The sequence below is a fragment of the Xiphias gladius genome, chromosome 21 (assembly GCF_016859285.1).
Source record: "Xiphias gladius isolate SHS-SW01 ecotype Sanya breed wild chromosome 21, ASM1685928v1, whole genome shotgun sequence".
Classification (NCBI taxonomy): Eukaryota; Metazoa; Chordata; class Actinopteri; order Istiophoriformes; family Xiphiidae; genus Xiphias; species Xiphias gladius.
The window spans coordinates 23134380-23160121 of record NC_053420.1 but is presented as its reverse complement, the minus strand read 5'-3'; the positions used below and the strand labels follow the sequence as shown (position 1 = coordinate 23160121).

Here is a 25742-nt window from a genome sequence, read left to right as displayed (position 1 = left end):
TTTGTTAAATGCAGATTAGTTCTTTCTACATTTAACGATGGAAGCCAATCGCTCCCCCACTGCGGAAGAATTTGCGGATCCTTTTGAATTGATTCTTCCGCCGGGCTCCATCAGGACCAGTCTTGACATCATCAGCATCAACGGGTCTGATTGCAGCTGCAGCTCCTTCATTTGAAGAAATGGAAGCTGAGGGTCCAGGAGGCTGAGTTGGAACAACGTCAGCTGAAGGTCTGTCATCACAAGTGTTGCTGGCAACTGGCAAACACTCATGGTTGGTATTTTCCTCACGGAAAGTAGCAGCAGTGCCTGACTCTTCTTTAGTGGGAATGGCAATGTCTCTGACCCCATCATAAAAGTCAGCTGCCGCTGGAGGTCCACGTGAATTGTCATGGCTGGGTATAACAGGGTATGAATGCTCATTACTGGAACTCTCAGGGAGGGAATCTTCTTCACTGAAACCAGTAATGGCTGATTCACTCTGTAAGCCAGTGACATTGTAGGAGTTATTGGTGGCTGACTCTTTATCGTCTTTGGCACCGTAATTCTCACGGTGTGCATTGTCATCTCCAAAATTGTCTGTTAAAGAATCTTTTCCATTGAAGAGGGCTTGCTCTTTTGGCAAGCCAGTTTTGAGAGGACTGATTGAAAAATCCCAATAATAGGCCAAAGAGTATGACTCTTCACTAAGCCCGTCATCATGTTTTACACTGTGTGTCAGACGATCATGCGGTTCATCTAAATTATGCAGAGAGGAAACTGTCATGAACTGACGGGCTTCATCTGCATAGGAGCTGGTTTCTATTTCATCAACCAGGTGAACCATTGTGACAAAACAGTGTTTCAGGGCTTCCCTGGGACTACTCCTCCGTTCGGCATCTGGATGTAGACAACATTTTAGGAGGTGTGAAAATGCCATCCTATCTTCATATTCAAGATCATCCAGTTTTGTTGGGCATCTCTCTACTGCATCCTCCAAATTCCTGGCCAAGTCAAAAAACCTCCTCGAAACTATTGGCCTGACACCAGTTATCTCCTCGTATTCTTCTGGTGTCCTTAGTCTCCACCCTGCATCCTGATCCAAAATGAAATACGTCCCGGTGTAGATTCCGGCACTCAGCTGGTGATCCTCTGGCTGACCCAGCAGGTGCAACATGGCTTTCATCCAATGATATGCACAGTTTCCAGGGAAGAGGTGCATGCCAAAGTACATGTATGCCATGACGCAGCCCACTCCCCACATGTCAACAGCTTCGGATAAGGGGAGGCCCAGGATTACTTCTGGAGACCTGTATGCACGAGCCTGCATGGCCATTCCAACCTGCGCTTGGTTCGCTGGAGGAGCCAGACCAAAGTCGATCAGCTTGATCTTGATTGGCTGATCCTTGTGATTGACAAGCATGATGTTGTCAGGTTTCAAGTCTGTGTGCATGATGTCAATATTCTTCAGGGCTTCAAAAGCAACCAGTAGCTGGTGGGTCACAGGGCGAATTTCACTGACACTCAGTGGCATCCACTTCCTCTCCTTCATCAGGTCATCAAGGCTCCTGTCCAGCATTTCAAAGGCCATACAAGAGAGGCCATTGAACCTGAAATTGTCCATGAATCTTACGATGTTCTTTTCGTCTGGATCGAGAGCCCTGACTGCTTCTAACATCACGACTTCCCTTTGAATGATACGATCGTTACTCTTCTTGTGGATTTTTAGTGCCACCATCTTGGCAGTGGTTAAGTCAACACACTTGGCGACTTTGCCGAAACATCCCTCTCCATTGAAGTCCATTACCAGGTAGCGGGTGGTATTGCCATGGATTATATCACGTCTCTGTACCTGAAATGGTGCAGGCGCTTTCTTCTTGGCTTTTTCCTTTTCATTATTTGAGGCTGAGGTTGACGTTGTGGAAGACATTTTTGCAGGAAAATCTTTCAAAATACTTTCCAAACAAGTATAGCTCACTTCTCTTCTGCCTCTGAAGGTAACCAGAATGTAACTTACCAGGTTCAGATACAGGTTTTCTATGTGTATGTTCTCTGACAACAGTATGATGTCACAATTAACTTCAAAGCCATCAAAGTGAAAACAGAGTTCGAAATTATAAATTTTAAAAAATAATAATAAATCAAATCAAAACAAATCACAAGACAACAAAATTAATGGCCACCGTATGCCAAGTAAACGTAAAAAGACAAAATTCATACCACTGAAGTTGAGCACTTTTAATTTTCTTTTTTTTTTCTTTTATATATGCATTTATACAGAAGTATACTAACAGCCTACTAAATGCACTCCTTTTTATGGGCAGGTGTGTATGCAGCTCAGTATTATTGAGCCGTACAGTGGCGTCCAAGTACAGTCCTGCATGCTGCAGAGCCCAGCCCTGTTCTTTAAGGTGGTGTGAATAAAGAGCACAGACCTCCACCCCACTGACACCAGGTCAGGATTACTGCTGTTAGTTTCACATCCAACCCAATGCATTGTATGATGTTGTATCATTGTACGGTCAGATCTGAGCCAGTCTGTTTGTGAACGTTAGTCTGTTTCTCCATTTGTTGATACCTATCACAGAAGGTTGTGAGATCATTTGAATATTAACACACAGGCTGTAAATCACTGCACTGTAAAACATGCTGTAATTTACTGTAGTCGTAATGTATGGTCACAGATATGGCTGTTGGTAATTATTAATTTCAAATTATTGTTGACAGATACCATAGACTCAAGTGACAAAAAACTATGGCCAGCGATTATCATTATCACATGTCTAAGCACCTATAAGCCTCTGAGCGAGTTAAACTGTGGAAAAGAGAGGGCTAAACAACAGAAGGGAAAAGACACAGAAAGACAGTGCACATAGTGAATTGCGCCACTCTGAATCATCTGCAATCTGGGACCTCTGATATAGAAATGATTGCAGCTCATCACCGTCAGTGACTGCATTAACACACTGGCGTTACATTCAACGGAAATAAGGTCACAAGGGCACGTAAATCATATACAGTGCTTACTCTAGCTTGGCTTCAAGTATTAGGTCTCAATTTTTTTCCTCAAACCCTCAATACTTATTTGAAAAATCTTACTCTAAGTAGAGATACATGATGCTGTCAGTACATGAACATGCCCCCTACCTATCTTATACTGGTTACTTTTTTTTCTCTTTTGACATATTTTTCTGATTAGAAGTCATTTTATTATTAACTGACTGACAGTTGCAAGAGTCAACCTTATGCTGTTTAGAGAGAGAATAAGGAGGAAAAGGCACATAGGGGGAAGTGAGGTCACAAGCAACCAGGACCTCCCCTTACCACAGGGGAAGTCATGTTGCTCCTGTTACTGCAATAAATATGGATTGTTGCTAGGTTCCCACAAAGGACTTTAATAACTGAAAAAAAGCAAAAAGGCACAGCATGCTGGGTGGTAATTCATAATGTACCAGATGCGTTTTGCAGGTTGGACTTGCACATGAACCCAAAATCCACCAGCTATGATTTTTTTTAGTACACAATTATGAACTGACGTTGGAAATTCTGAAGTTTTGAACTGTGCTTAAGTTTAAAAGTCCCACAATGGAAAACTGTGTGATTAAACTAGTCATCAGTATTGCTCAAATTTTGACTTTAGCTGATGAATATAATTCATTTCATTTTTCTACTATAAGCTTTTGTTTTCATTTAAAAGAATAGTTATACATTTTGGGAAACATTCTTATTTGCTTTATTGCCAAGATTTAGATGAGAAGACCACTCTCATATCTGTATGGTAAATATGAAGCTACAGTCAGCAGTGACTTAGATTTTTTTTGTAATAAACATATCCAGGCTAGCTATTTCACACCGTTTTCATTCTTATTTACCGTATAGACATGAGAGTGGTATCAATCCCGGCACATAAAATGAATAAGCTTATTTCCCTCCTTACAGTTACCATGGACAATTCTCTACACATAACTGAAATGATACTGAGGTTTCATACCCAGCCTGCAGTACAACATTGACATAATTTAAAGAGACACTGAAAAAGCAGTTTTAGTTTCATTTGATTAAAATGATTGTGGTAACTGCAGTGTTTGCTTTCCCTTTTTTGTCTAAAACTGATTTAATGTGTCAATGACCAAAGACATTACATCCTTACAATACTCTATACTTTCTCTTACAGAAATGTAAGTCATATCCAACCCAAAGCTCTCAAACACCAAATCCTCAAATCAAAGGAAGTTGGCCAATAGGATTTGGCAACTCATTTACCTTTTATTGATATGAGAGCAGTCCACTAACAAGGAGCTGGACCAAAACCATGGAAGCATGAGACCTGCAGCAACGTGCTACCTCCTTGATCTCACAGTAATATTCAGTACTCAATAAATAACACTCTCCTATCAGGACTCAGAACAAATGTACGCTTTACTGGACAAATTAGCAGCTGCTTGCATTTGCATTGCTGTCAGGGAGGGGACCTATCTTGAAACCATGCTTTAAAACCATGCACAAACAAAGCAGTCTCCCCTCAAGGCTCAGTCTGACATCAAAACCATCGCACAAGCATACCTCCAGCCTTACCCTCGCCGTGTGACAGAGACAGGTTAGGCAGCAAATACAGCTGACCACCCAGATTCTTTTCCTACAGGCAAACTGACAGGCTGCTTATTTCATTCCCAATCCATTAAAGGAAACAATGAACTATACATCAGACAGGAAGCCTACTGTATACAGCTCAAAACATCAGTATGTTTTCAAGATGACTCTTGCTGTATCAGATGATCATAAAAATTATCAATAATACATAAACATGCCAAAGAGTGACTCAAAAAGGTCTCTTCCCTGGAGTGTACCCTGAAATAAGGGTGATACCACCTTGCTGGCATTTTTAAATTTGGAAATCCTGAGTTTCAGGTGAACGGCTAAAGCTGAAGCAAAGGTTTGTTATGTCACTGGACTGGCATAACAAACGGACTCTCTGTGCTCACCTGAGACCCACCCAAATGCTTTGTGAGTTTTATGTCTGTTGTGACAGCATTCCTACATTCCTAATACCTACTGTACAGCACACTGCTCTCTGCTTATAGGTAAAAGACTGGCCATCCGCAGACACTCACTACAAACAGAACACATACAGTACAAGCTGCTTTTAAAAAGCAGATGCCTCACACAACATATCACACGCAATATGTTTGGCACAGGTGACTCCAGACAGCGTTAAAAATGGATCCTACAAAAGAGAGCTAGAGTTTGGCCCGACATCCAGGTTAGCCTCTGCTCTGCAGAAACATGTCACTGAGCTTTCTACCCATGTTCTAAGGTGAAAGGGTGTCTACTCCTGTGCTGCACAGTAAAAATAGGAATTCCACATAATAACAACAACAGAACAATTATTTGATTAAAATTTGATAACTATAGCTCTCGTGATATTTTTTGATATCTAAATTCAAAGTTTATCAAAATGTTTTTCCACAAAGTCATGTGCTCTTTCAACAAACGGAGACAAACTTCTTAAATGTTGTCTACACAGGAGCAGCAGTACAAGAACTTTGCTTGAATAAAATACAGTCTGAAAGTGGTTAAAAATCTTTTTAAATCAGGAACTATCTGATCACAGAAAAAATAAACAAGACTACGTATTTAACCGGACAGACGCACAGTGGCAACTTTCAGTACTTGACAGTTTGCTAACCAGCCGTTCCCCTGAGGCTTAGCAGTACAGCACAGTAGGTGCGCTATCAAAATGTGATCCTAGCTGTAGCATCAGCTGTTAAATTTGGATAAAAAAAACATTATGTTGTTGTTAAAGTGAGGGGAGGGTAAGGTTTTCTCAGCAAGTACATCAAGTACTTGAATTTACATCAAGTACTTGCTAACAGTACAAGTACGTCATGTTAGCTCCTCCCAAAAACCAAAGGAACCCCTTTGGGGAACAAAAGCTAAGGGAACTCAAGCTAACCCCAAGTGGTTTGTGACTTTGGCTTTGTAGAAGATTTGTACAGGACGTTTCTCACACAGCCAAGAGGGGCCATTAATTGGGTGGACAAAGTAACAGGAACACTTTAAAACTGAATGTATCCTATATGCAAATACTGCCTTTATGAGGCGATTACTTTTTTGTTGAGACTGTGACAATTAATTCAATAGTACAGTAATTTGTGTAGATTGCGAAGGGGCTGTGGAATATGCTAAGTGTTTCTGTTATTCTGTCCAGCCCTGTAAACAAACAAAATAAGAGTGTGCAGAAGGGAGAAATTTCATACAGGTGTACCTGATTGAAATTTTGTCGGGGTAAGGGAAGCGGCTGATATTGCCATGTATCTGTTTCACGAGGGAAATGTTGAGGCCATTAAACAGACGTTCACTGCTCACAAGGCGGTAGTGACCGAATGTTCATCAAAACTCAGACAGCCACACAGACAAGTGTGAAAATCTGTGTAAGACAGACAAAATCCTAAAAACCAAAACCCCACTCTGGTGGAGGACACTCACGTTGATGCTCGACCACAGTTCCTGTGGTAAGACACCCACACACCCATAAACTGTACATTCAAATAGAAAGAACCAAAGAACTGTAGCTGCTGTGACTACACTGACCGATGTAGCTTGTGACAGGACACTGATATCAACATCGTGGTCCTTCTGGGAGAGCTGGGCACACTGCCGGCTGAAGCCCAAGTGAGTGGCCAAGATTAGACACAGGATTTTACAGCTGAGGTATTTCTATCGCATGACTTGGAACACTAATGACAGTGCAGTGAAGTAATATGGATTAAGGCAGTATGGTGCCATTTGAAACCATTTCAAACTGATATTTTTCCAATTTGACACATCAAGGACACATCCAATTTGACGTACATCCAATTTGACACATCATCCTCAGACAGAAACTGTCGACGTGCTCGAGGTTGGCTGTTTAAGTCCTTCTTCTGTTGTACAAAGGTAGGATGCCTGCACATACGTTAAACGTCAGATAATCCAGGTACAAAGCAAAACAGGAAGTGGAAGTCAAGAGTGAAGAAACAATGCAGTATATCTAGGCCTTACCCACCAAGAGCGACTAAAGCAGTAGCTTAGCTCTGCTATGAAAACTGATGACTAATGCTGGGCCCCACCCGTTAAACCACACACATGTACATGTGAATATGGCTGGAAACAGCTCTCTGGCAAACTGCTGCCACTGCTTTAAAATAGCACTGGCAACTTGAGGAAATGGTCAGTAGTGATAATGTGGATCAGCTCGACTCAGTGGTGGAAATGACAAAAGCTGCACTCAGTGTTACAGGGCAAGAATCACTGAGCAGAAGTGTAAAAGTAGCAACAAAGCTAACTGTTGTTGTGTGACTGCAGTTCCAGTGCAGAGCTGCTCGAGGATCAATATTATTGCTGTAGGGGAGATATTTGGAAGATATTCTCTAAGCCCTCTGTTGTAAACCCACATTACCAAATTGCATAGGTCCAGTTAAAGATCCAGAGTAATTCAAGGTTAGCTGGCTGTCAACAAGACAAAAAGCAGAAGCACTGATCATTTATTTTGCCTCTATTAAGTTTAGCTTCAAGCTAAATTAGTAAAACACTGCATTGAGTGAAGTATCCCTCCAACAGACTGTTGTTGTTTCATGTTTATTTGATCTCCTTCATTGTTACCTTGGCAACAACTGCTCTCAGGGTCTAAAAAAGTAACGGTAACACAGTAATCTTGACTCCTTTGCCAACTTTCCCTAACTAAGCCACAAACTGCTGCTCACACACTAGCTAACACACTAACGAACCACTACTCTGCCATACAACATCTGTCAAATTGACACTTCGACAGGTATCAAACAGGAACCGCACACACAGGCATTTACAAAAGAGCGAGCTTACTGTCCAGATACATACCATAGGTTTGATTGTGAGTGTGTATCCTCTATATATGCTGCGGTGTATCCTAACAAGATGCTCTCTTGAAGCCAGTTCACTTTAGATTCCGTCGAGCACACACGCATGCACACATACACATGTAGACACACATACAGACACAAAAACACACACACACACACACACACACACACACACACACACACACACGCACGCAAACACTCACTCACACCCAGCGGTGAAAAACTTGCTGCTCCGCCCTCTTGGAAGAGGCACAACAAGCCTGTGCTGCTCAGGCTCCACCTCCTCAGCCCGAAGCCAACAGAGCAGCCTCAGTCAGATTGGACAGTCGGACACACAAAGACCCACCCACTGCTCACACCCTGCCAGGAAAAACATACAAGTCAGTTTGAGGGAAACTCTGGGCTGGGTCAGGGTGGGCTTTGTAAGGGGGGATGTTGCAGTTCGATAACAGACAGGATGGCCCACAGCAAGATTTTTGCAGGAAGAGTTATTATGGAGGCAGAGCTCAAGCATGAAGCAGTGATGAGGCAGAAGTGGATTTGCTGCAACCGTGTTGTTTGGCAGAGTCGGGGTGTGTCTGACAGACTCACTGCTTAGGAATCTAGACTGCAGAATCACTCAAATAGAAAAGACAGAGCGTGCATGTGTGTGGTCGGAAAGAAAAGAAGAGAGGGACGGGGATCACATCACATGTAGTCCAAACCACACCCAAAGACAGCCTGAGCAGACAGATACTATAAATTCAAGAAAGACTAAGTTGGAAGGAAGAGACAGTAAAACAAGTCGGTCACCAATACTCGTTCAGACAAAGTAGCCCCTGGACAAAGGAACAGACAGGAAACACAGTTTCTGGACAGCAGCCAAAGGTTATGTAAGAATTAAAAAAAAAAAACACACACACTGTAACCTTTCCCTTCTCTGCACACACACACGCTCTGTTCACAGCATTGATTAGTTGATAGTTCAGTACCTCTTAAAGTTAATCCATAGACTTTCGATTAATTCAGATAAAGCACTCCACACCAAAAAGCATGTAAAACATGTCAATAGGGGAGGGCTTAGGAAAACACCCCCCCCTTGTGTCTAAAAATACTCATAGCACTTAGGTGAAAATGAATGGAGGATTGTGACGTGTGCCATCTGAAACTGCTGTGTAGGCTCACTGTGTCTGTCAGCTTATGTATCAGTCTAGACTAGTATCAAGACTAGCACATATATACTGTATGTGTGTCACATTTGTTTTGCCTACACTATTATAGCCATAAGCAAAGGAGCAATTTGTTATTTTTGAACAACATATAGATTTTAGCCCTGAGTAATGAAACTGTTCTTGGCAATGAAGAGTGCGATGTTGTGCTTTTTAAAGTTACAGTAAATTGCTATATTACAAATAATGAAAAAACAAAAAGGAACAAAAAGTCTTTAGGGTCATTTGCTCCGTATTGAGTAAAGTCAGCCAAAGCAAGCTAATGATTACAACACAGGATTATCACCTTGACTAAAGGTACGCAGAGCTCAGGAATGAATATGATAGATGTATTTCCTGTATTCTTCAGGAGCAAAAATCTGTCTTGTATTTGATGAATCTTATTTGTCTAAAAATATCTTAAAAAGGACAAGTAGGCAGACTAGAGGTCTCTACGATTTATTGCACAATCCCTACCCTGGCATCCCCCCCGGCAAAAATATCCGTGTCTGTTACGGGACCTTTCAAAATAAATCTTCTTTAACATCTTTGCCCCCAACTGATTCCAAAAACACAACAGAGCCTTCCCTCTGCTTTGTGTCTTTGACTCTGTGAGAGTTTATGTGTGTTTGTGTGTGTGTGTGTGTGTGTGTGTGTGTGTGTGTGTGGGAGTGGGAGAGAAAGAGAGAGAGAGAGAGCTGGCATGTGTCTGTACGAAAACATGCATGCTTACACTGGATCCAAACGCCCTACTTGGTAACTCCTGGTAACCCTTATCTTTGCTGACAACTAATGAGCTAAAGCAGATCCACAAAATCCAGAGGGATTGACCAATCCTAACTCTGAAGCTGTAAACAGGGGCCTTCTAGTCTTTGATGCTGTTTCTAGGAGTCCACAGACCAACTCTAAGGGAGAGGCTTTATCGCATCATGTTTCCTGAACTAAGCCTGTGGGAAAGCACTGGCACATTGCTGGCAAGAGATCACATTGAAAACAATTTCCCAATATAAACATATAGATAAAGGGATAAAGATGTGTTTTCCCCAAAAGTTCTGGAGGTAAAGAGGAGTGTATGACTCAGTGCTTATCTCTAAACAACAGGAAAAACAAGTGAAATTAGCACCTAGCAACAAACTAAACTAAAGGAGCTAGAGACCAATAAACTAGAGCTCGAAGGACCCACATTCATCAGGTGCCCTGAAACATTGGGAAACTTTGCTATTCTTTGATCTTTAGTGCCAGAAAGTACATTACAACTCCGATTAAGCTTAAGGCTCAGCTCTACATTATGCTCAGCTGGACTATCAGCCTCTGCTGTTTTTAGGTTCACCTGTGCATTAGGTCATCACATTTTCACATAAATTTGAATAGGTAGTTGTCTACTATATATAATCTGTGTGCTGGGTTGCTTGTCATGCAGGGATATTTTTCCTTAAAATAAACCTTATACGCTTGATCTTTTCTTCTTCTACTCTGCGGGAGATAAAGTACTGTATTCATATATATATATATATATATATATATATATATATATATATATAAAACTGTAGACGGTATGCAACTTATTGTATGTTCAAGTGCTGATGAAATGCTCGGAAATCTGAGATATGAGAGCTGTCTGGTGAAAAGCACTGTCTGCATTGACGACCTAAAATCAAGCACAGAAAACATAAATGGCCATGATAACAAGGATAATGTAAATCTGACAGCTCCATTCATTAAAAATCACTGTTTAGCAGCAAAGTTGTTTTACATTTTAATTATAATAACACATGACTGTGGAGCAATGACATCAGTGCATCAGTACACTAAACATCAAGTGACAATGATGTAAGAATCAAAATGTTCTAACAAGTTTTATATTGGTACTTAGGTACAAATACAAATAGTGACCGTCAAGATATAGTTGGGACTTGTCATCAAATTTGAAAATTAGCACGTATTAACCACAAGCTTGCTGACATGTCATCACCAAATTTAGCTTTCCACTTTCATGTGTTTACCTGAAGCGATACCAAGAATCAAAATCATTATATCACATTACAATTTCCAGTAAGCATCAAGCTGCTGGGTCATCATTACCTATCCTTACTCATTGGGCCAAACGTCATGTGGCTACTAGCATCAGCTTTTCCTCAAGCATGGCAGATGTAATCAGACAGCAGAACAAATGAAATGGTGCCGAGCAACATCGCCTCGCTGAAGCACATTCTCAGGTGAGAGCCTGGAAAACTCTCCCAGCTCTCTACTTTCATATAACTGAAAAGCCCGAGAGCAAGGTTTGGTTCAGCAGTCAAGTTCAAGCCAAACTGACAGTGAAGCCAGAAATCTCAGAGCACAAGTCCCGATCAGTCCTGGGAAATAGCACGCAGCCTGCCAACCGGATAAATACCAACATTTAAAAACACATTAAATAGGAAATGGGAGGATAATATTATCTGTGCAGGATGTGTGTCAACAAAATTGTCTGTGTTTTGATGGTCAGATGTACACAAACACACTCACAGCCTGAGGGTTTATTACTGTGTTACACATGATGAAGCATCTCATCAACAAAGCTGATCTCCCTCTTGCCTTTAGTCTTTTTGGAATATTTAATTTTAATTTTGTTTTTCAGATTCACAAACTTTGCAGCTAAGTAAATCCAACAATGCAGAGAGGTAAATGTTTATGACGTAAAGTTCAGGGTCCAGACACCGTGTGACATGATGCCGGTAAACTTCACATGACAGAAGCTCATGCTGACCGACCCAAAGGGTCTGGGGTAATACAGGGAGAGGAAAACTGAAGTTTTGATTTGTCATTTCCTGCCAGTGGAAAAGGAATCAGACTTTCATTTAAACAAATGAGTCAGAAGAGTCTCATGATGTGGAGACTGCACCGTACTTTGTAGTGAATTTCAACACTCTGTATTAGACCGATACAATTAAAAACAACCAGTGACGTTAGCTTGCTCAAACACTATGCTGAAGTACGATTTTGAGGTTTGTAGCAGTTGTAATAATTGAATTTATGAACACAACATTGACATATTATCAACTTGTTAGCAAAAATTTTCTAAATTACACATCCAGCACTTACGGAGAAACATTATCATTCATTTGGAGTCATGTTTGTTTTTGGTCTCTGCCAACCCTTGAGGGAAATATCTAGCTATACAGTTGCTAAATGCTCCTCTATGTTCGCCAGCTAGTCTCTTACTGTGTCCGTACGTTGGGTTTTTAAATCCTCTTTGCTGAAAACGGCGCCTTGAGAGCGGTGAGAGCGAACCAAAACAGCAATGCTAAACAGCTAAACAATAAGCTAAAACTCACCATAAAGCTCCATGAAGCCGATGGGAGCAGCAGATTCAGGTGATAATTCTCTGTAGTTTCACCGCTAAGAGCGACACCTTTCACATCATCACTTTAACATTGTAATTTGATAAATTGTTATTATAAAAACATCTTTTATAGTTGCTTTGCACAAATTTAACTTGTAACAGAGCAATTTTATGTAAAAGACTTTAAAACTTTAAAAACATTAAAACTGCACTAACAAAAAGTGCTAATGTTTACTGACAATACTGCTGGTTGAGAGATAGTTCACATATACTGAAAAGATTGTAGTCGGTAGGTTTTTATACTAATAATGCTGAAATACATACATGGAAATACAAGTGTCAGATGTAAAGACTTATGTGTACAACAGCCGCTCTGGTGGTAACGGATGTGTGTTTTTGACAGTGAGGAAGTGTACTGGACATGTGTGTAAGTGTTCAACTATTGTCATCTTGTCCTTTCTTGTCTTGCCTTCTTGTGCACAGTCAGAATGTGTTTTCCCAGTTTTTTTTCCCAGTGGCCATTTCCTGACATTCTACTGATTGTGGTGCCAGATAACAGTAAGTTGTGGGGGAAGGCAGACTGCTAAAGCCCAGAGCCGGGAAAAATCTTGCCCGAAACACAGCAACAAAAAAACTCTACCACCAAAAGCCTAAAGGTTTATCTGTGCGCAGTCCTCCTCCCTGGACACGTTTGCTATTTAACCTTTCACATATAAAGTGACTCAGAGCAAACTAACACAGCCCTGTTAACAAAGTAGTGACATCAGAACAGCCAGTGTAGACCTGTCATATACCAACACGCAGTCGCTTTCTCAGCCGGATCCTGAAAATGCAACAAAAGATAATGACGCTGAGGCTGCAGGATATGACCTAGAGTACCAAACTATATTAAGTTGCGCGAAGAGAAAAAAAGAACATTTAGTTCTTCCACCTACACACCCTTTAAGGTTGCTCCATCCCCTGCTGCAGATTATCACAGTAGAATGTTATTGGGTGAGACAGGAAAATCAAAACCCTCTCCTGTGAGGGTTCCCAAACAAAACTTGATGTCCTTTTTTATGAAAATTAAATGAGGATGTTTCCTAGCAGACTCCGCACACACACCTATCACCTTCCAAACAACATCACTAACAGGGATCTGTCAGATTTTCCCTATGGTTTGGTGCTTGTAGCAATTGGAAACAAACACTGCTGGCATTGCATCAGCCTTGGTTTAATATCTCACTACTACAAAACACACACACACTGAATGCGCAGAGGCTGACCAAGAGGCTCTCACATTCCAGCAGAGAGAGAGAGAGAGAGGGAGAGAGAGGGTAGGAGAGAGGTCTGACTTGGATTAGAGCCAAGATAGTTGTCCTCCATATGCGTATTCCCTATAAATCCTTGGTTAAACATACAGTACAAACCAGATCACAAGAACTAACAGCAAAGAACAACTACAAATGTACTTTTGCAGGCTGACCTACATTAACAAAACAAAACACACGTGGATACTTTTGGATTAGTTGCTCAGCTCATACCATGGCATAAGCAAACACACACATATAAACATACACACATTTCCACACACCTGCTCCTCCACAGCCACATCCTGCAGGGCCGGGGAGTCCCGTGGGCCTCGGATCCAGCTCAGTATGTGGCCCATGTTGGCTGAAAGTGCTTCCGAGAATGTGTGTTTGAATGTGTGTGTGTGTGTGTGTGTGTTTCTGTCAGCCTCTGCACTGTCTGTCCGCTTGCAGCATGTTTCCAGCTCGCAAGGGAAGAGAACGGGAGAGAGAGAGAGGGGGAGGGCAGAGCAACCGAAGGGGGGTGTGGTCAGGGAGCAGAGGGGGCAGGGGGAAGGTTCAGGCGTGGAAGTCGCAAGAGACTGGGCCGTAACTCTCTGGGCCATAAAGGGACTGTGGGCTGACACCCCCCTTGACGAGCGGCCACATCTGAGCTGCTCCTCAGGGAAACGGACACGGCTTTCAAACACACCCAAGGGCACGCAGGCATAAAAATATGCACACGTGGGCATATGTGTAAAACTATTTTTTACAATGTACCTAAAACATCCTCAGTTTTATCTCAGACACTATCCGGCCTACTTATCAAAAAGCACACACCCAGCTTTGTGATGATATACAGGCCTTAAGCACACACATAGTTATGTACACACTCTTTATGTGCACGCAGCAATAAAACACAGCTTGTGTAACTTGTGTAACTATCCTGACTGCCTAATTACCTTTGAGAATAAAGGGAGGGGCCAGACTTTAATTTTATATTACATCTTCATCAACTATCTGCAAGCTATCAGGCTGTCCTCTATTAGAGTAATACGACCTGTTACAGATTCTAGCAGGGAGTGATATGGGTTAGACCCTGGTTATTTCAACATCCGGTCACCCGATCAAAATGCTGCCTATCAATCAATAGCCACCAGCTGAGCCGAAGAAAAACTATCTGTGGCAAATGGAGGGGATTTCATCATGATTGGGTGCATCAAAACAGAAGGGGTGACAGCAGAAAGTATATTTCTGAAACAGGATTGTAGGGAGTGTTTCTACAGGACACATGACTAATAGATTAGCTAAAGCGTAAGGCAGGGTGTTGGCTTTCTGAACCTTCACCCCTCAGCACCTTTTTTTAAGACAGATTCTTTACTTTAAACTATATTTGAACAACATTATCAGCAAGCTATGAGGGTGGAAAGACTGCAGTAAATTCTGTAGCACCTTCTGATAGGAAAGAGCACACATAGACTGTGTGAAAAAATACGATCAGGTATAACTGAAGCCATTAGATTGCTCCTGTTTTTTTCATGTCATTTAAAGGCAAGCGCAAAGTGCAATTCCAGTCATATCACAGAGGCTTTACTTGACCTATGACTTGGGTGCATTGTGCGTCTGTTTGGGCAGTTCTCGGGCGGAGTGAGCAGACAATACTGCGAGTGACTGAGTCACTGTGGTGGAATCCGACCGACAGCCAAGTCTTTCCCTTACGAGAGTTTTAGTAGCACGCCTCAGCAAAACATGAAAAATAACGTTTGAACCGGCCTGACATGAAACTCCTTTTTTGTCCAGCACATAGGTTGAATGGTCATGAAAGCTTTATGTCAAAGTGGAGATGCTTCAGCATAATATATACTTCACTGGTATTACAACCTGTAACATCACAGTAGGTACAATATGATACTGAAACTGAATGAAAAGAGACCACATCCCCGTTGAATTTCTATACAGAATTAAGACATAAAAACATAAATTTATACCAGTGGACACGGATGATTAAAGAATATTAAAACACACACTAGTATATGCTGTGCCGATAGAATATGAAAATTTGCCGTCTTATATTTTCAGAATACAGAACTATTGAGGCAATTAAATGTAAATAAATAGAATTAATTAAACCCTGATAACCGTTGTGCATTTAGCTGAAGTACATGTTACGGATTCCAATGTCATACTGTATTCCAGGGTGTGTTTTTTTGACTGTGAGGCGACGGAGAGTTGAAGGGGGGTCGGGGCCATTGAAGGGGAGACATGGGGCAAAGATACTGCCTGAGATGAAACAGATAGGCGCATGCTGTTCTAAAAAAACAGGCAAGTTACTCATTGCAGGCTGGCCCACTGATTTGTCCGGCTTATCAGCACGGTCGACAGTGGCAGCAGTTAAGGTATTTTAAAAGCACCCGATAGCCGCAGTTTGTATCAAAAATCCTAACCCTTCTCTGAGTCATATTTGAACACACAGACACACCAACATTTAATTGATCATAAAAATCCATGAATCCCCTCAGATATCATAGAAAAATAAACAGTCCTCGTGACTCCATTACTTGCCTGAGAATCATCACATTTTTAAGTTTTGTCAGTATCAAAGTAATCCAGTGATAGCTGTCTGTACATCCATGGGTACTTTATAAACAGGAACTGCTATGAGCTAATTCGTCATGGTTTTAATGGTGCCAATTTGCCACAATGTCAACAAATATGTGCTCAAAACAACTGGGCTCAAGCTGTAACCCACAGCTCATTCGATGACGCCATTGCAAAATTATATTTCCTGTTAGCAATCCCCACAGCATTATGGGAACTGCAGTTCCAAAAATATTGTCCCCCCCAAAATAAAAAAACTAAGACAAAGATTAATCATACGACTTACAAGATTCATTTGTATTGATGGTGCAACATGGAGAACACATATAGATACTGTATATATACATTTACACAATTTAGGGTCAGAAAGTCCCATCAGCATGTTTCCTATATTCCAGAAACACTGATACTCTCCTCCACCTATTTATATATTATTTGCCCTGCATTGAAAACCTGGACATACGGGCAAAAGACTCAAACAATTCTAAATTGGGGTGGTGGAAACAGGTTTGGGGTCCGCAGTTGTCCTGGTTTCGTCTGAGGGGCAGACTTTGAAAACCTGCTGTTATATCTGATCAGCCACTGTGTTCACACAGCAATGGAATGAAGTCGTACCAGTTTGCTTTTTTAAAAACTTTTTTTCTTCCCATCCATCAATTTAAAAAAGACAGACAAAGCGTGTACAGCACAGGTACACACGTGGTTGCACAGTATGTACATATTTTACATGTTGCAGTGCACATGTACTTCTGCAAACATGTCATGCTTGCAAACGTGTGTACACATGGACACAGACTTTTCAACATAAAACACAGCTTGGCACATTCCCTGTCAGAAAGACACACCTTTGGCATGGTGATCTGCCAACTGACCAAGCTTGTAAAACTAGCTGGTGCGCCATGAGAAACAACAGGCCATGTCCTCCCAGCCTCCCAAGGACCTTCATGAACTTGTATCGCTTGTGTGACACGCGGTGGTGTTGAAATTTTGGTTTCACCTGTAACTTGACATTTGCACAGAAAGGTGATACGCTCAATATATGTAATATTATGAATATAATGAAAATGAATAAGGAAATACTAGATGTTACTATCAACATGTTCGTGTGAACATGAGTACGTAACTGGACTCCTCTGCTAAAATGGTGCTCATCTTTATATATAGACCCACGCCATACTACAGTCACCGCTATCTGCACCACGGTGGTTCAGACATCCACAGACTCTGCCCTTCACCACCTCACACACTGCTTCACCTACACTGGGCTATGTTCCCAGAGGGAAGAAATGTAGGGCTTTGACACCAGCTAGCCAGGACATGTATGAATGATTAAGAACTATACAGCAGTTTGCAGACACATAACTGTAAAACTTTGACATCATTGTAAAAAAAAAAAAAAAAAAAAAAAAAAAGATATCAGAAAATAAACATTACAGTTCAGGCAAGAGTTGGTTCTAGTGGGGATATTCTGAAAATAATCTTTGAAAAATGACATTCATTCCCTAAAACAATAAAGATGAATCCCTAGATAAGATGAATACAATTCCAAGTAAGGATCAAAGTTTTACTAATAAAGATAAAATGAAAAATCAGAGTCAGAGAGGCAGAGTGAGGACAAATTTGCGAAGTGGTCAATGAAACTTAAAACTAGACTCAAATTAACAAGATCACAGACGCTTGAGATTTGAACGCAGGTGTGAACCTTGGTGTCACCTCCTCATCGATGAGAGTGATCACAGATAACCTTCTCAGGCTGCAGGGTTACAGACAAGCAGCTCTAATCGGAGGAATCCGCATTTGTGAGCTCAAGCATGACTGCACTCAGCAGAGGGAGACAAATACAAACTCAGATGCTCCCTCCCATCTACACTGAAACCCAGCACAGGCATTTTACTGGAGAACGATATCCACTCATCAACGGTAAGGCCAGCACGTTACAGGTTCCTGACCTGTGGCCACATTCTGAGGCCCCAGAATTCAACGGCACAACACACTCAGTTGGAGAGTTTTCGTTATCATGTAGACATGATTAAACATTCCAAATAGTTTCTAATGAAAACTATATAAAACAAATAGTCTTTGATGTATACTGTGTACCACAACCCTAACTGCCTTATCAAGTGACTCCAAGGTTGGGAGAGTGAAGCACGTCATATTATTACATAATATTAACTGGCTGATAGAATTTCTTGTAATACCGGTACATAGCAGTTGTTTTCCAGCCCTACACTTTCAGTTTTATCTGTTCAAAGTGAACTGTACGACATTAAAACTGGAACGTACTGGGCGCAATTTAAGCACAAAAAAAAAAAAACGCCCCTGTTTTTAAAACAGTCCTGCAGGGATTCTGCCTACTTGGGAAAAAATAAAAACAAAAATCAGGGCTTTTCTTCTCAGGTTTCAGAGTGTGTCTATGAGACAGACAGAGGAGGTGGAGGGTGTACCATGGTCATGGTAGGACCCTGCAGAGGGGTAGTGGGCTGAAGGCTTGCTACTAAGTCGTATATCAAGTGGGGAAGCATCTGCTCCTTTTCGCTCCATACACAAACACACAGACACAAAAGCACCAGCGTGTTATTGTAAGTGCAAAAGCCTTTGTAGGCCGAACGAGCTTTTGGCATTAAATTCAATGGAAAGCCTGTACAGGATGCAGTGATTTCAGCCTATTGTGTTGGTGGATTATACATTTAACATCTGACGAAACATGTTTCATGCACGAGTCATATCATCTCACTGCGATTCTTGCTTTTTAACTGTTTTGTAAAAAGTTTAATATTACAAAATTAGTCGCACAAAAGGACCTGGTCAAATATATGTTACTATTAGTGTATTTCCATCATATTTGTGTATTTGTATAAGGAGTAAAAACTGTATGCCACTCAAATAATACATTTTAATGTTACAAAATGTTTAGCGTTGACTGAATGAATCTGAAATGAGTTGAAGCGGTAATAATGTACTGCAGTGTCTATTACATCTGATGCTCACCTCGAGGAATAACTGGGACTAATTCAAAGTGTAGTGTTGAAGCTGATCTCAAATCAAACAGTCACACGCCCTCACATTAAAATACCGTGTGGGGCGGAATATGAGCAAAGCCTTTACAATTTTGTATCTCTATTCAAAGGCTACCTGCAGCCTTTGCCAAGTTTGAAGGGCATTAGGCCCAACTCATGTACTTTCAGAGTAGTTGCTCTGGTTTTCTGCTGTAAAAGCACACACACACACACACACACACACACACACATACACACACATCAGGAGCCAAGCTCGACTTAAAAGTTGGCAAAGCGTATCGCCAACGGGTCAAACCGAGGTGAGGCGGTTTGGTATGTGTGTGTGGTGGTGGGGGGGGGGTTAAAATCAGCAGATGTACTCACAAGACTCATCCAGTACGCTGCATACGCCATGAGGGACCAGGAGCAGAGAACACCGTCCTGAAAATGAAGGTTCCACCCTGCACTGCCAACTCTCTCCTGTCCTCACCGCTTCGCTCGCATGCCTCCCCAAGGCAGCGCGCCACTCCCCAGGTGATTACCACTCTAAGATGCCTGCGCTGTAGCCTCCTTCTGGCTCAGTGAAGTTACAGGATGGGGGTGGGGGGGGGGGGAAAGAAAAAATCACCCTTTTCCAGCCAGGATGACTGGCTCTTCCGCGTAACCAAAGAAAAATCGAGCGCTGACTGCACCCCCTCGCTCCCACTTCCACACGCAAGCGCACACGCACGCACAGATTTCCAAAAAAGGAACTTGATAAACTGCTACGTTGTGGCTCGCTCGCCGTGGAGGGGCTTGGCCATATAGTTTGAGCCGACACTTCTGGGGTGGCACGAAAAACATCTGCAAACACGACTAGGGGTTTTTTTTTCGGCTTTTTCAGCCATCGGCGACGGCTGATCATTGATTGGCCTTTGACGCCGACATATTGTCAGGGCCGATAGATGCTGCGCATCTGAATTGATTTGCCTCCCGGCGGGAACATCCTGCGCGAGCGTCCCGGACAAAATATATAGTTCACACACCATATACGCAGAGAAAATGTTTCCTACTTGTAGACGTGGATGGCAGAGAGTGAGAATGATTCTCCTCGCATCCCACCGCCCTACGATCTTCTGACAACAGTTGCAGTGCTGTCCCAAGCAAACCATTTTGGTCTTTTTTTGTTGTTTTGTGGAGCTTACTGCAACTTCTCCGCGTGCCCGCCGTGCGGTCCGAGAGGAGACTTACCTCCTTTGCCTCCGTTGTGTGTTTGTGGTGGCCGTGGCTTCTCTTCTTGTGTGGCATCTTTAAACCGCGAATGGACGAGCTCTACGGGATCCCTGCGCGCCCTCAAGTCCTCTGTTGGAGCTCACTGTCAAAAAGAGGCCGATCTGCCCCGTGGAGCAAAAGAGGTTGCCCCTCCCGCAGAGAAAACTCTCGACTTTGATGACTGATGGAAGTAGTTGGCTTAAGCACAATGTCTTAGCAAGGTGTGTGTGTGCGTGTGTGTGTGTGTGTGTGTGTGTGTGTGTGTGTGTGTGTGTGTGTGTGTCTTTACGATGGAGTTGCAGAAAGTATGGTCTTGTACTATAGCAGTCAGTCCCTTCCTCTGAGTATGATGTTCATTACAGGCTGCCCCAGACTCAGTGAGGTACTAAAATCCACATCTGACACAAACCTCAACATATGAACTAGAAGAGGATACAATGGCCGGTGTGAAATGGGTCCATATAACCTGCGCTGACTGTGTGGTTTGGGGCAGACTTGAAAGAGACGCATGCGACACTTGTTTCGTGCAGGAGGAACTCACACAGTACGGATCTTTCCGGTATGATAGGGACACACCCCTCAGCTCAGGGAAGGACTGACTCACCGCCGATGTTTTTCCTCTTTCCTCCCAGGGAGCTGGTACCTTTATGAGGCACAATGCTGTCCTCTGGTGGGGAAAAGAGGGACCGACCGAGTCGACGCAAGGCCACAGCGGGCCTGAAAAGACATTTGGTCGTTCTGCCTCAGGTGAAACAGCATTTGGTAAAAAATGAGCTGCATCATTTTAAATCACATTCGTACTGCCGGTTATGGGTCCAGGTGTAATCTTTTATAGATGCTGCAAACAGGTTTCTGTCTGCTTTAGGTTGATCATTGCTCTCCATGGTAACAATAATGGTTTAAAAAAAAAAAAAAAATGTATATATATATATATATATATATATAAAAATGTATATATATATATATATATACATATTATGCTAAAAAGTGCAAGATAACATTTATAGTCATGTACAGTAGGTGAAGGGATGGGAAGATAATAACGTACCATGATTCCCACCCATGCAACAGTAATTCTTTTACAGACTGAGTGCAAATAATCCACTGACGTCTGAACCAAACCAAGCATTCAGTTTTCCGGAGTAAATTCATCCTGTAAAGGCCCGATATAGTCGAGTACCTTCTTGGAGTCATGAGCCTGCACAACTTAGACATTTTATCCAAGTCATGCACATCACCATTATACTGTTTTCAGTTTTTGCTCTGTTTCCGTCTCTCCTCCATCACCACCAGCATTTCCTTTCTTTTCTGATCGTTCTCAGAAACATGAAATAACATACGCTCATGTTTTCACCACCACCATTCTCGACCTCTGTATTTCTATTTCATTTTGATGCAGTGATGTGATACAGTGCACATTTAACAACGTTTGTGGCTTCCGTTTCTTCTCCTGGCAATGCGACGCTGATTTGAACAACTTTCAACATTGCTGGTATATATTCTGTGATTTCTGCATAAAGATGAACACATTTTGCACGAAGACAAACGTCGCCTTTTACAAGAAACTCCCAGAACAACAGTATCGATTTGAATGACATGAAAAGATATCATTGGGGGTTGACAAAGGAGACTTCAAAAGAAAAACAAAGGAAATTCACCACTGAGGGCACACAGGTTCTTCCATAATCCTTTGTTTTTTTAAGTACAGGCGAAGAGGCGATGACTTGTGGGTCTGAGCGCCAACAGAGCCCGTCACTCTGATGCCCATCAGAGAAAAAAGTCCATGTGACCTTCACTCTGCCTGATAACACTATGCACATCCCCGCATCAATGAACTGTTCCCTCAGTCTATCGCCTGCAGAGTGATGCCAATCTGGCTCACACCGGAAGGACCTTTTTACAGCATCCTCCGATAACAGGTGACATTTGCACGATGTTGGTTGAGCCTCGGCGACATGAATGAATGAAACAGACTCTTAACCTTTGCTGTTTTTCTCCAGTATTACTCATATTTTCAACAACTGAAACATCCATACACTGAGTTATTCTACAAACAGTGGAGTGTTGTAGGCTGAATTGGCCTCTGCTGCTTTTCACTATAACAGCTGACGTCTTGATGGCTGATAGAGAGACACAGGCATCTACATCCACTGTGACAACTCAAAACTAGTCAGTAAAGTAATTCATGGTTTATAGACAGAAATAACCTCATCAGAAGCAACTCCCTGATTGGGAATTCAGCTGCCAGGCTGAATTTGGGCACCAGCGAACGGGACCACATCACAAAGGTCTGAGTGTCGATGCATTCATTGCCTATATATTTAAGGTCTGATTTTAAAATGTTATTACTTTTTAGAGCTCAACATGGACTGGACGCTAGAACTAAACCTTACGAGCCTGATCAGGATCTTAGATTCTCTGAACAGTTACTTCCTGCTGTTTCCAGTTCCGGGAAGATGGCATTGAAATTCAGTTATAGTATTTGTGTTTCTGTATGTGTGCCTGTGTGTTCATATAGTACATGTGTGCGTGTGTGTGTTTGTGCCTGAACATACATAAATATATGTGTAAATACTGTATCTGGGTATGTATGCATTTATGTATGTGTATTCGTGTATATTTAATAATCAACAGTTTCACATCTTCTGTTTTTAAATCAATTTTTATCGCTGCTCTGTTTTCTGGCTTGTATCTGTATCGGTTTTGGAAATTTCTACATGGATAAAGGATGTTCATATTTGTTCATTTTGTTTCATACCTTTGGGATCTTGACTATCATTTAAAGCCCAGCTGAGCAGGTTTGATCAGTGCTGATCAAAATCCGATTTATTTTTCTTTTAGTTTAGAACCAATCAGAATAGCACTATTATATTTAAAAAATGTCTCTCGGACACACTTCAACATCACTGTTCCACAAATCTTACTTTACAGAAACTCTTTTCTTCCTTGACAGACACTGTGACGTGTGAGCGAAGATTTTCCACACATTTGCTCTCTGACGGCCGGAGCGACGGCGAAGATGACAGAGGGAGGGGGTCGTCATGGCGATCATGTGTCCTTGCTGAGTGTCACAGACTGCAGATGATGCAGATCCTGTTTGTGAAATGCCTCTTTAACTTCACAATGATGTGTTTCATGACCATATTGGACGACAGTGTAATGCTGCATGACACGCTTCAGTTTAATATACTTTTCGTATGACTTTTTATATCAAACCATTTTATTATTCTTTCTTTTCTTTACACTGAATTTATGTTTTTAATTTGAAAATGCACTATGTCTTTAAAAACTATATACAGTATAATATAGACACAAAATCAGGCAATATCTTTTCAGTAAACAACTGTGAAAATCGATACTGTCAAATGTTTCTGAACCATAAATGAACTCTGAGACCAGTAGGAAGTGCAGCTGAAGTCCTTGCCTCTGTTTGCCAGACCTAATTGATTTTGCTTGGATTACTGTCAGTTGAGGTGGCTCCCAGTCGCTGTGGCTTTATCTGCGTCATCCCCCAGCTAAAAGCAGGGGCTTTCCTTCACTGCCTTCCCCTGGAGCCGGAAAAATAATTAGCTGCCGGAACACGTTTAGACCTCTGACCTCATTTGACGAAACCCATGGTGTGACTGGTGTGCACTTGTTGTCTGTTTCTGGTGTGTGTGCTCTCTCAGTGGAATATTTAAGGCTGGATGAGTAATCTCAGGCCACAGTAGTGAAACACACACCCACACAGCACAGAGACCAAGACAGAGGATGCTGAGAATCAATGAAAACAAAGTCAAAGATCCAGTCCTCTGTAATGAAACAATGATCTTCTGAAACTATCTGTCCATCCTGCTGATATGAAGCGCTGAAGACCAAAGCACTCACTGTTCCTGACTGAGTGGTCAAAGCAAACAGCTGTTGCTAGGTAAAGGTGGATTATACTGCGGACCTGTTTGCAAATGGCCACATGATAAAGGTATCAGTCATCAACAGCTCTGACAAGTTTAACTCACAATGACGAACAAGCCCACTCTATTTTTAGACAAACATTGTACATCTGAATAAAAAAAGAAGAGCCATTTTGTATAAGAGTGCTCTTATTGCCGTGTTTGTTTGCTCTTAGTTTATACAGTTTGTACATGCACTTCACCTACACAACCTCCACTGCGTTCCGGGAGGGGGAAAAAAAAACATCCTCACCTGCACAAACCTTTATCTCTGGATCATTGTACACACCTGAAATCAGAGCAGGCCACCCACTGTTTCCATCAGTAAACAACCTGAACAGCACCTGAGGTAGGACGTATCGCTGACGTAAAAGTAACTGCCAGCAAACACTGTTTGACAGAGCAAGAAAGTAACGGAACAAATCAATCTTTATATTTTAAAGAGAAAAAAGAAACAATGTGCACTAAAGCATGCAGATTTTCTGAGTGAAGGACAACATTTCCAATTCATATGCTGTTATGCTGCTCATAAGATTCACATAGGTTTTGTCATTATTTACCAGCACGTGTTCCACCATAATGAGAGAATCAAAGTGTCATTTTATTAAACTGGGAAACTCACATCCCCCGTAAATCCACCAACACTTGTGTTGTTTAACTAAATATGGAGACGTGGTTACCACCAGCAGCATGGTCTGGGGTCAGTTTTCATTGCGCTTTTAAAGTCATGCTGAACATCAGCTGTACACAAAAGCCTTCATATAGGACACAGCACAGAATAAAGGAGCTTTAGATCAGTTTGGTAACAGTCCCGGAGACACAAAACATCATGATCCACAACACAAGGCGCTGCATGACATTATCCTTGATTCACAGTTATCACTCACATTTCACACACGGTAGGTAAATATTTTTTAGCATGGCAGCTAACATTATAAAATGAAAGAGTGTGTGATATATCGGTATTTTGTCTGAAATTTGTTATATTTATATCTTGAACGCCATTTTATATTTTACATCTCCAAACAAAATCTGATGTATCTGATAATGTGAATGTGGAGTGTGAAAGAAGGATAGACTTTACTAGATGTATCTGTTGACGTATCAAATGTATCAACTTTGGAGTACATTTCTGCAAACAATGGGGACTGTGGATTTTGTCCCCTGTCACTTGCGCTGAAAGCGGATTAGGGCGGGATCTCTTTATGGCCAGAAGGAACAGGAGAAACGGCCACAGCCAGCAAAACCTGCTTCCGTGTTCATACGGGCACCGGGCTGTTGTTTTAAGACGGGCTTGAGTAACTGATAGACCTGTCCTGTCCAATTTTTCATTCATGA

The 25742-nt window shown here is 41.8% G+C and overlaps 1 protein-coding gene and 2 long non-coding RNA genes across 31 annotated transcripts in view; 2 read left to right on the top strand and 1 right to left on the bottom strand.

Annotated features, from left to right (window-relative positions):
* cast (calpastatin) overlaps positions 1 to 20547 on the bottom strand; it is a 41068-nt gene extending 20521 nt beyond the window's left edge. For 8 of the 28 annotated variants that reach the window (XM_040159220.1, XM_040159219.1, XM_040159226.1 and 5 more), the window contains exon 1: positions 13936 to 14108. In XM_040159220.1, the coding sequence (XP_040015154.1) occupies positions 13936 to 14010 (75 nt within the window). In that variant the 5' untranslated portion in view covers positions 14011 to 14108. Of the gene's footprint in view, positions 1 to 7851; positions 8214 to 13935; positions 14110 to 19608; positions 19798 to 20454 lie in introns of those variants that run through there. The other 20 variants (XM_040159234.1, XM_040159241.1, XM_040159235.1 and 17 more) reach the window with 9 other exon arrangements.
* Positions 1 to 25742, top strand: part of LOC120807367 — a 245226-nt gene that overhangs the window by 19331 nt on the left and 200153 nt on the right. The gene's annotated exons all lie outside the window — the stretch shown is intronic.
* LOC120807368 lies at positions 19655 to 23733 on the top strand. 2 transcript variants are annotated; one of them, XR_005709811.1, is made up of 4 exons: positions 19655 to 19758; positions 21108 to 21222; positions 22184 to 22394; positions 23429 to 23733. It is a non-coding gene; the product is annotated as an uncharacterized LOC120807368 (long non-coding RNA). The 2 variants fall into 2 exon arrangements; XR_005709812.1 differs by lacking the exon at positions 19655 to 19758 and adding an exon at positions 20591 to 20696.